This window comes from Phaethon lepturus, unplaced genomic scaffold (assembly GCF_000687285.1).
Source record: "Phaethon lepturus isolate BGI_N335 unplaced genomic scaffold, ASM68728v1 scaffold2580, whole genome shotgun sequence".
NCBI classification, from domain to species: domain Eukaryota; kingdom Metazoa; phylum Chordata; class Aves; order Phaethontiformes; family Phaethontidae; genus Phaethon; species Phaethon lepturus.
In genome coordinates this window covers 6785-18666 of record NW_010509622.1, presented here as the reverse complement: position 1 = coordinate 18666, position 11882 = coordinate 6785, and the positions used below count along the sequence as shown (strand labels likewise).

Genomic DNA, 11882 nt, shown 5'->3' with positions numbered 1-11882 from the left:
AATTCCACAAAGCATTTGTGGCTATTCAGACTGTACCTGAATGCCAAAACATATGCATGAACCCTTTCAACAGATCCACTTCCTCCCACCGGCATATTTTGAAACACTACTTTGGTTTAGAGAAAATGTATTTCCACTGGAAAGGATGTTGTGTCACTTAAGTGTTAAAACATTGAAGTACTACCACTCCACAAAAAGAACAGAAGTGTTACTTCAGCTTTCATTTGGCTGTTCCAAATTTTTCTCCTTAGTAGTGAAGGTCTCCAATTACAGAACATTTTTTTTCTTACTTAAAAAACAAAACAAAACTCGACATTCATATATTGCTAACTTAAAAAGAGGCTTTAGGATATTTTGCTAATAGCAGCCACCATCTACCCCACAAATGCAACTTTTTCAAAGGTGAACAGTATTTAAGCCTCCTATTTCAGGTGCTACAAAGAACACCTTAAAAAAAAGAAGACAGAAATGCTGTGCATTTTTCATCCATTTACTAAACAAAGTGCAACTGAGCCCTACACATCTAATAGTATGTACAAACTCATTATGGCTTTACCATAAAAACAGCATGTGAATGGGTCTATACAATCAGAGGGATACTAGCAAATAAACTGATGTTGGACTGTTGGCAATAGAGTAAGAGCTATATTACATTCTGTAAACCTTGGCATACCACACTTTACATTATGCAAAGAGTCAATATTTACAAATCCATAGTGGGTAAAATAATTAACCCCCTAATGTAAATGATGATTTTTGCAAAGTGCAGGACAAAACCAGTGCTGTTGATTGCAAGTCCTATGCAAGCAAGTTATACTAAAATCATTACCACTAGACGCTTACCTGGACGTTTCTACTGAGGGTTTACAGGATTGCGACGTTTAGAATGAAATATAGTATGACACGGCATTAGGATGCATGTTTGAGGACAGCAAATATAGAAATTAATAAGGCAGCATGCTCAGAACAAGTTTAAGCAGCACTGATGTTAGATCCCTAGTGGCAACTATATCAGTTATTGTTAATGTCAAAAATTGAGTGCAACACAGAAGCCTCATTTAACATAAAAAAAATGTGCAAATTGTTCTTTTCTTAACAAAAGAAAGTAACGTAGCAAGGAAGATATTCTACTGAAGAACATTTTTAAGTCACAGCAAAGTAGACCATCTTCTTTCCAAAATCATCTACAAGGCACTAAGGGTAGAAAATGACAGGTAACATGAAAGACCAAATGCTGTTCCTCAGTCAGGTCGAAATATGGGATATTTTGGTAAGAACTCTATTAATATTACCTGTTGAAGAAGGGAAAAAGACAAGAACAGAACACAGTAACCAAAAAGTTCAAACCTTCAGCACAAGTTCCATGCAACATCAGCTAGTACGTAAGACTAAACACATCTGAGCTATTCTGTTAGGAGGGAATGTTTCCCAAAGTAATAAAAGCAGAGATTTCAGTCAATTTGAAATACGGGCCTTCTGGATGCTAGAGTTCTTTGGGGTGCCTACCTCTTTTCTTCAATCCTACACCATCTTCATGGCTATACATGAAAGTGGATGGAGAAGTAGTAGGACCACAGCAGCTTACTGATGGCAATTTCTAAGTCTCAATATATGCCACGGCTGCTCTTGTTAAAAGTGGCCTTCACGGCTGTATGTCAAATACAACTGCAAGTTTTTCTGAGAGATTTTTTTCAGCTAGCTGACAGTCTAGTAAGTTAAGGATTTTCTCAATAAAATCATAGTTATATTGAATACCAAATAAGCAACAGAATACTTACATACTCCATCATATTGCTAGTTTCGCATTTCCTTTTACTCAGCTTCCAGTGCAAACCAAGCTAAGAAAACAATTATCAAAGGATTAATGCATACCACAGCATTGTTTTGACGAGGAACATAACAAGCATTAGCAATATCAAATTATTAGGATCTGGAACACTTCAGACACAGGTTTAAGATCAGTATAAAGTATGAAATTATAAGACGACTGTAAAATTCCTACATGCCAATTATGCAAAAAAACTTACTAGTCTTAAAGCTGAAGAAAACAAGCACTCTAACTTTTCTTACCTTATGATATAGTCTGTTATTTTCCCATTCTAATAACTTCTGAATTGATCTTCTAGTCTAAAAAGTAAGTCAAAACTGTATTATAAATGGTTCAGTAGCCAGCCTCATCCAGAAGAATCTTACTATTACATTTCTGGCTTAAGAATAATTTAAGATAAGTTAGTTTTATAAAGTAGAACCAAGCAAAAGAAAATTATAAATGGAAGTCCTACCACTCCTCAACATCAGATCTTCTTCAGAAAAAAAAAAAACACCCATTTTTTTTTTTTAACTTAGGACTGCAACTTTCCCAGAATTAATTTACTTAGTAAGACATCCTTTTGAATTTAGTATTTTTGCCTACCATAGCCAAGCCAACAAAACAGAATCTTCCACATTCTCCTGGCCAAATAATGTGCTCACTACAGGTGGTCTACTGGCAACACGTCATTTACATACATGTAACTTCCAGATTTTGCTAATGTAATTGTTATCTGAATCCTGAAAAAATTTCACCACCACAGAACTCCAGCTCACAACAAACAGTGCCGGTATTTTCAACTCTTGGATACCAAAGTGCCTATGACCTTCATGTTCTGCTCTTTCCACAACTGTAGGAGGAAGAGATTTCTTGAATCAATTTCAGTGGTTCTTAAGGTCACAAAAAGACCGCTGTGATGATCTACTCTAGTTCCCGCATGGTATGCCACAGAATTCGATCCACCAATTTCTTTGCTAAAGCTGATAATGGTAGGTGAGCTGCACCACCTCATTATGAAAAAGATACAAAGCTATCCAATCCTGAATCAAAGACTAAATGGCAGAGAATCCATCCCTTTAAGTTTTTCCTGTGATGAAGCTATCCTTGGAATTAAAAAGTAGACGTTGTTTCCCATTTGAACTGTCTTAGTTTTACGTTCCAGCCTTTGGATCTCATAATGCCTTTTGTTGCCAGATGAGTGTACAGGGACTGGCTGGGCTGGAGTTAATTTTCTTCACAGCAGCTAGTACGGTGCTGTGTTTTTGATCTATGATGAAAATGGGTGTTGATGCCACATCAGTGTTTTAGCTATTGCTGAACAGCACTGACCAAAGGGATATTCCATGTCACATAACGGCATGCTCAGAAATAAAACTGGAGTCTATTCTTTCCAAAGTAGCCCACTGGTCTGCTGGTGGGAGGTGGCGATTAATTTGCCCTTGTATCACTTGGGTCTTCTTCCCTTTTTCTCCTTCACTTATTAAACTGTCTTTATCTCAACACATGAGTTTTTCTTACTTTCGCTCTTCTGATTCTCTCCCCCATCCTGCTCGGGGTGGGGTGGCTGAGTAAGCAAGTGGCTGATGGGTGCTTAGTTGCTGGCTGGGTTCAACCCACCACAAAAGAAAATGAAGAACCATCTTATACTTGTGAGAGAGTGATGAAATCACTCTAACATATATACACACATACCCACAGAAGTAACACCATGTTTCCTACCCCTACTCGGTACCTATTATTTGTACCCTTGAGAATTACATTAATGCTACAACTTCACATGGGCATGTATTTAGATTTTCACTATCACAAGAATATTAAATACGGTTTTAAAACTGCAAATATTCCATCTGTGTAACTCAAGCATATTCCTCTGCAATAAGAATGTTTATAAAGGCAGTTAAAACCAGCTAAAACAAGTCCTGTAACTTTTTAGTGACACAGGCTTCAGCGATCAGCAATTCAACACGTTAACATATTATGCATTTAGTGCATTTCTTTTTTTTTAAACCAAAACCTCAATGCCAGTCAATGCAATTGTTATTTTCTTAAGCAGGTTGGAAAGTTTGGCAAAACATTTCCATTTTGTTTTCTCTGAAAAGCAATGCCTGTTCCTTGTTTTTGCTTTCAATTTGTTTTATTAAAGATCATAAACTCTCAAAAGCCAAAAGCATTACTTTATAAAAGATTTTTACTTACGATCTTTTCCTATAACTGAACTGACAAGTGTGAGGTTTTTTCTTCCTGGTGCACCTACATACCATTTACATTTGTGGATAATAAGATTTTATGGCTGCAAGTCTTACAAACTATGTAGCTGCAAAGAATATCATTATGCTATGTCTATTTACGTATTTCCTAAACATTTACTGCTGTGATAAATTAATCCTAAATGTAAACCACAGAGGTAATTAAGATCAAGTTTACTTGATATTGCTAAAGTGCTTCTCAGAATTATTAAATTATTACTTTGGACCCGATTACAAGTATTGTTAACTTTCTGTTGCAAATAAATAAATAAATAAAGGGAAGTCTTTAAACTTACCAAATAGAAAACAAATTTGTGTTTATTCTTAATAGAAACAGCACAACAAAATACATCAAATAAACCATAGCTCAGAAATGTTATGGTAGTATTCAATATAAGAAAGTGATTTCCCCCTCGCCCGGGATGTGGGGGGTATGTGTGTGTGAAGAGGAAAAGTAATTTTCACTCCAGTTCAGGCAGTCTTTGAAGGTCAATGTCCAGTTCTGCACTCATTTAATTGCATTCTTAGACTTTAGAAATCCTGAAAATTTAGGTTATCATATACTCTATCCTGTTCTTTGAACTGAGATGGGATTAGCTATTCCTAAGACTATTAATTCAATTGGTAATTTGGTATAATTTACTTCATTAGAAAATAGAAAAAAATATGTTACGGAATGGAAAACAGAATATAATCCTTGGAATGCAAGTGAGACAAAAAAAGCGTTTTGAAACAGGGATGATACTATTAAACATTATTTCATGTTATCAGGAATTGCAAAATAAATAGAATAAGGAGAATGAAACATGTACTTACTCTTTTGTTAAGACAGACTACAGGCCACAGGCTACAGCCCAGTGTGCAGCAGCAGCACAGACAGCCACAAAGCAGCCATTTTACATTGACAGGAAGATTCTTTCTTAAACAGGCATTCACACGACTGATGCTGGTCTTGAATTCTTCTGGGGCAACCTGCAATAGAAGTGCTGAACTTCAGTGGAAAGTCATTACAGGTGTATTTTCTGAATAATTGGCTCTACAGATTAAAATGTAAATGAAACATAATACCATTATACAATGGCCCCATTCTCTAAAACACTGGTCACACAGTGAGCATGAAATGACACTTTCCTGCAACAAATTCATTTATGGTGCATGCTTTGCAAAAACTAGCATTAAAAAGCTAAACATCACTTAGATGAGCAGCTTCATCCTTATTTATTGCATCATTAATAAATGAATTGTCCTGATAACATAGCAGCCCCCAAAAAACTAGGAGTGGGATACAGCTGTGCAACATATGCACTGGCTACACTGACCAAGAAAAAAAAGGAAGAATGACAGACAGCTGGTTTCCAGGGGAATGCGGGGCAGCTTTGTAGTAAAACCACTTGTGTATCATGTCAAAAAAAGAGATAATATTGTCCAAATTAATTTCATACCAGTGCAAGTCTACACTGTGCCTGGATAAAGGTGGATCTCTTTCCACAAATAAATTCCTGAGGTTGTCCGTATCGACATGAGGCCACAACTTCACTTGTGGCTGCTTCCTAAAATAGGGAAGCCCGGAAAGACATATACGGGATTATATTCAAGGCAAAGAAAGGCATCTTGTACAGGGTTATGAATAAAGCCTAGCTGTTGAAAAACAGCTTATTTAAGTTCAGGAATATTCAGCAGAGCTTACTCAAAATAATGTTTTCTATATATTGCCACTGCAGAGTCACAGTGGAAAAGCATATTTTCTATCAGAAATAAACTCCTTTCTCCAATAGCAGATATATCTTTCTTACAAAAGAGTGACAGCACTTACCTATTTACATACCCCAAACCCCTTATCTCTCTACAGAATCTGTAACTTATATCTGACAAGTCAAATACAGATTCATGGTATTGATGCCACAATCCAGCATTCGAACACACAAAGCAGAATAATCAGATCCAACTTCAATAGACCTGACCAGACAGGCACAACTACTTAAAAGAACAACAAAAAAATCCCAAACAAACAAAACTTTCCTAACTACTTGCCATGTTGAAGAAAAAAACCCCCTAGAATGAGTCTGTATACAAAGCTGTGCAACTGCTACATCATCCTTCCAACCAAGCAAGCCCAACTCTGTTCACTGGATTCTGCAAAGAAGGGCAAGCAACGACAAAAGCATTAATTTAATGACAAAGACTCCTTTCATCAAAGGAGCAAAACTATGGGACAGGAAATGGAGAGGACCTGATTCTGCTACCTCCGCCTATTCACAAAAGCTAAATTCATTAAAATGTTGCAGGAAAGGGAGTAAATGAATACAACATCTGTTTCCTGGCCTTTTAGATGACCATGCAGTATAGAGTCAGAGGTCATCTGGGTTTGTACACAAGCCAGGCGCACAGTTAGTAAAATAAGAACGTAATTTAACATTGTGATTATTTTATAGCCAGAATTTTTAAGTACACAGAAAGTATTTCTTTTGCAATTATACAGACTTCCTCCTGCCCCCAATATTAAATACACTTTCTTATAATTTTTTTTACATACACAAATGGAGCAAGTAAAAAAAATTCTTTAGACTGTCTCAAACATCAACATTTAAATATATTTTACAATCGACATCTTTGTGGAAACAAAAGAAAAAAAGAAAGAAAGAAAATGGCAAAAAAACCACCAACCCAGAAATCCCATGCACTGGGACACTTTCAATGATCAGTACAAAAATCACATTGGTAATGTGGAAAACTAGCCCATACTTGCATGTATCCGAAACAGAATACGTAACAGAACTCTGAAGGATGTCTACATGTTCTTACCATTGAAATGTACATAAATGGCACTTTCTTTGGTAAATCTTTTGAAATTTGTACAGGTATCATTCTATGATTTTTTTGAAAGATAAAAATAAGTAGTTTTTTTTCCTTGACCCCCATTAGTACTTTTGCAATCAATCCCACTAAGAGAGTGTTTCTTTTTTCTATTAGACACAAAGTTTACTGGGCCTCGACAACACCACATGCCAATCCCAAAATATACAAACCTACAAAATGTATAAACCTACCAAAGACAATGGAATCACACAGTCTAGAATTTACTTTAACATGAAGAAATCTTATCATCAGTGACAACATCCAACATGAAGTCAATCAGATTCTTAGATCACAGCTGGCAGAAAAATTTGGGACCTAGTAAGAAAGCACTGGGATGGTGAGATTCTCTATTTCTGTGCTCATTTTAAAAGAGTCACTGTTCACATCAGGTTAAGAGTTTGATTCTACTTTATAAGAACAATGTTGAAGTACTCTCCTTCCTGTAGAGCACAACACTGCGAATGGCTAAACTAGAAACCAACTTTAGACACCACCAAGAAACAGAGAAAATTTCTATTTCAGAAATTTTGGTATAATGTTTACCTTAATGCAGTATTATGAAAGCACCATTACTACCTGTTAATGCATGAAACACTTTCACGGAAAGGTGAATCTCTTAGCTGCAACATGAAATTACTTAAGATGGTTTTGGCTAACCTAAAGTATTGGATCTATTTCTCCCTTTAGGAAATGTAATCACAATAAATATTTCTGTCAGTCAATGACACATCTTCATTTGAAACTACAGGAACCGGTGACCAAGATAAGCCTCATTCTGTGACAAATAGAAGCAAAACACCGTTTTGTTGCTCTCAGTTTACAGCTCAGTAATGGTTAAGCATTGTTACACAGCCACAAAGAATGAAATATCTGTAAATAAAATAACTGTTCCAATTTAGTAATAGAATGGTATCCAAATGAAAGAGTCACCAATGAATTTTGTTGATTTTCTGGCATAACTTTAAATCTTGCCTTTCTTGCAGGTAGAAGTATTGAAAGGTTACTATAAAATCACTAACGCATTTCAAACAGAGAATTAACAGCGCCTCCTGCACCAAGAAAGCTCCCTAAGAAAGTCTAGTTTTGAGTAATTTTGGAAAGTCTCTTGGAAAGTTTCTGTCCGGGTCTTGAAAAGAACAAGATAAGTATATAGCTCCTGGCTGTGCAGTACACCTTGTAAAGAAACTTTAGTTCCTTTTAGGTCTTTAGGGGAGGGGAAAAAAAAAAAACCAACCTAAAACATAAAAGGAAAGGAGGGGGTGTCATAATATTTTACAACAGGATGCAAGAGAATCTACAAACACAGGAAGACAGCAAGTAAAGCCCAGCAGGCCTGATCTTTCTCCTTCAGTCATGATCACAAACCCTATCAATCACATGTTGCAATGGGATCACAATACCAAGAGCACATTTTATGGCTTACATTTCCCTGCCTTGCACAGTAATCTCTGTATAGGACCCTTGTTGTTTTAAGATCAGGGCAGGAAACTCCACTTTCTTCCTTAAGGTTGACTGCCTCCATCATTTTCTTGTCACCTGGAGCAGTGTGTGCTATTGTGCCATATATCATGAAGAGTATTTTGTTAAAAGCTTTTAAGTGCTTGTTTTAAAACAATTAATAATCCTGTAAAACTGTAGCACACAATTTAAATTTAGACAAAATTTTAATTTAGGCCAAAGTCCAATCACATTATTAAAAGTTAAATATTGCCTCTGTATTAATTAATGTGTAGTTGAATCTTTTCTTACAATATTCCCTTGAAAACAGTGCACTGTTCAAAAACTTAGCTCATTATTTACAAACCAGCTGAAGCTTGCGTCTCATCCTGCGAGATAAATATTAAAGTCAATCTAGCTGAATTAGCTAGGCCCAACATTTCACCTACCTGATATTTTTGTTTCCTTTATTGTTTTATCCTCAAATATACACATTCACCTCTCCCAAAAAAAGCAACAAACATGTCTCAATTAAATATTTAAGACGTAATTACATGCATCTTCTCTCTAGGCAAATATAAAATAACTATCCAAACTGTAAAAACAGTGAGACAAGGAGGTCAGGGAGATGGGTGAAGGAGGGATATTTCAGATTTTAAAAAAAGAAAATGAGCGGAAGGTTTACTACCATCACCATGTAGATGAGCAAACTGAGAGTCAGGAAGCTGAAGTAAATTCCTAAGACTACACAGTGGCATACATCCAAAAAGTCAGTGCTTCTGGGTGACAGGTATAGCTAGATAGTTTTATCTATTCAGGCTTTTTATTGTGCATTGGATAGCTTTCTCTATGGTATTGTTTTGCTTTTTAATAAATACAGATGAAGATCTAGGTTTTTAAACACAGGATGAAAGTCTATCAACCCCACCTAAGGGCTTCATCTTTTACACTCCAGTAGCAGATGGGATATATTATTAATATCAATTCATAGTGGACAACAAAGCCATTAATGTTACACAGACATTCTGAATAAAGTATAAAGTTGCCTTATACTAGCTGTGTACTAATGCAAGTTCATCGTAAACATTTTAATCACAAACTGTTAATATAAGCAGTCACTATGCTATTCATAAATTGTGATTTCATAAAAAGTAAAAATTTGTATTTTAAGAAAAATAAAAGGTCTTAAAGTGATGTATCAATTGACTACAGTGTTTATTACTGTGAATTATTTATCAGGTTATTTGAAGAAAACCTACTTACTGGAAAAAAAATTATTTGAGTATTCATTTTCAATAGGGATAAAGGTGATTGACTGCCGCAACCACTGGAAGCAGCAGATTATTTTTTTCTTGCAATTCATGAAAGTATTAAAAACCAAAAAACCCACAACTGTGGTTTTTAATGTCTTTCATGGCAGCATGTGGCAGGCAGTGAGAAAAATATGTTTACTACCTCATTTGATGGGTGTTTTCCCCTCACAAAAGGGAACTAATTTATTTTCAAGGTCTTCTTACTCAGAAAGCCCCTCAAATTCACATGAGAAAAAGATAAAAGGATATCAAGATTCTCAACAGAAGCAACATACTTATATACAGCAAATCCCTGCTCATGTGATTTATGCTGTCACTGATTAGATCTATAGAACAAGAAGCGTAAATGCCAAGTAGAAGAAAAAAACTTCCTCTTTACTCTCTTTGCTAAATTAAGTCCAAGCAGTCAGCTGAACTTTAAATTAAACTTTTCTTCACTGTCTATTTAACAAGAGGAGGACAATCAAGTGGAAAACGTGACAGGCATTGATGCTTGTATTAAAAAGTGTAGGTTTAGAGGGGTTGGGTTTGTCGTCTTTTTTTAGACACACACAAATATATTTGAGACAGAAAGATATGAAATTATATAATCAAATTTAGTTTTAACATTCCCTGCTAGGTATTATTCTATTTATTATTATTTCTAACACACTAAACTTGACTAGGAAACCATAAAAATTATTTCCAAAAAGTATTCTGTGGCTTTCCAGTGATCAGAAAGGACTTCACAGAAAAGAATAATCGTTAGACATGCAAGGTAGTGAAATGCAAATGGTGTTATCACCAGCCCTCACAATTAAGACTCTATGGATAAGACTCTTCCTTTTGAGCTCAGTGAAATTCTGAAGCAAGGCCAGAGTTTCCAGGCTGTCTTTTAACAACCAAAAACTCCAAAGAGCAACCTGCTTTTCAATCGCACTGCTGTCAGAAAAGCTGGACAAATTCAACACAAGTATTTTATTCATTACATTGTGGGGTGAAAATGAAGGAGAAAAACCCCAGATGGATTTGGCAGAACCACAAAACACCATCCAGCTACGTTTTAGTATATTGTTAATATGACTCAACAGCTACTGCAAGAGGCTGCAGGGGCAGTGTAGCTGTATGGTATGACATTAGAGAAAGCAGTAAAAGCCAAATAAAGTTTTTCCTCACAAATTCTGGAAAAGATATAGAAGAAGGATATGAAATGAAGCAAAAGAAAAACACTCGAGAGTGAAACAGCAGAAAGAAAAAATCCAAGAGAAAAAGACTTCAAAATTTAAAGGTTAAAAAAAAAAATTTAGGACCATAACCAAGAATTTTGTTACAAGATTTCATTCATTAAAGCTACAAATGAATACTTATTAAACTTCCATTTAGTAAGATGACAAGAATCCAGAGAGAGCAAGAGACTTGTCACCACCAATTTTCAGAACTAAACAATTATAATTCTGAAAATGTACTAAAAACCTACTGAATCTTTACATTTAAGACTACAGTATTCTGTTCCTTAAAGCTTCGGATAAAACAGATTCTCTTCCAGAGATCTGTTGAAGTATAAGCTCAAGGCTTGACAGACACATTAAAAAGAGGTCTAGCATTTGAAATAATTTAATTCACACAGAAGGTAGCACGAAGTCCAGATATTTACAGCAAGGTTAAGTGAGTCTTGCTTTCATGTAGATTGCCTGTATGGAAACACTATGATGCCATGTTGAGCTTTTCTGTGTTTAGAACATCAATAATGATAGCAATCACTGCAAATAATTTTTTTTTGTTTCAAAGCATACTGCAGGGACTGGTCACCAACCAGCTAGTTCACACAGGACAAGAGTTATTTAAACAGTCTTCAGTGTAGTGCTGGGCTGCAGTGCGGATTCCCGAGCACGTATTTGTAACACAGAAACCACCAGATGCACTGGATCTTTCCATTTAAAAGAACAGTTTAATCTCACACTTACCTTCCCTGTCAGAACAGAAGGAAATTCTGTATCAAACTTGTTGCTCAAGCCAAACCTTGAAAACAAAAGAGACAAACAAAATATATTCCACCTAACTTACTTTGTTTCCCTTAATAAAAAATTGTAATAGATTTTGTACTTTAAAAAACCTATTCATTTCTTTTGTCCTTACATTTACATTATTCCATGAGCTTTCAATCTAAGTTTATATAAGGTCTCATGTAACATTCGTAAGGTCATTTATAAGACAGAGAAATATAGCTCGCTGCCTTACTTC

At 35.5% G+C, this 11882-nt stretch overlaps 1 protein-coding gene across 1 annotated transcript; it reads right to left on the bottom strand.

The window, feature by feature from the left end:
- Nucleotides 1-437: 437 nt before the first annotated feature.
- Nucleotides 438-11660, bottom strand: LOC104615350 (cysteine-rich hydrophobic domain-containing protein 1; the record flags this gene model as incomplete). The annotated part of the gene is made up of 5 exons (XM_010289499.1): nucleotides 438-1292; nucleotides 1779-1838; nucleotides 2071-2127; nucleotides 4873-5028; nucleotides 11606-11660. Coding segments are annotated over 5 exons (379 nt in total), but the record flags the coding sequence as incomplete, so codon positions are not given.
- Nucleotides 11661-11882: the final 222 nt, after the last annotated feature.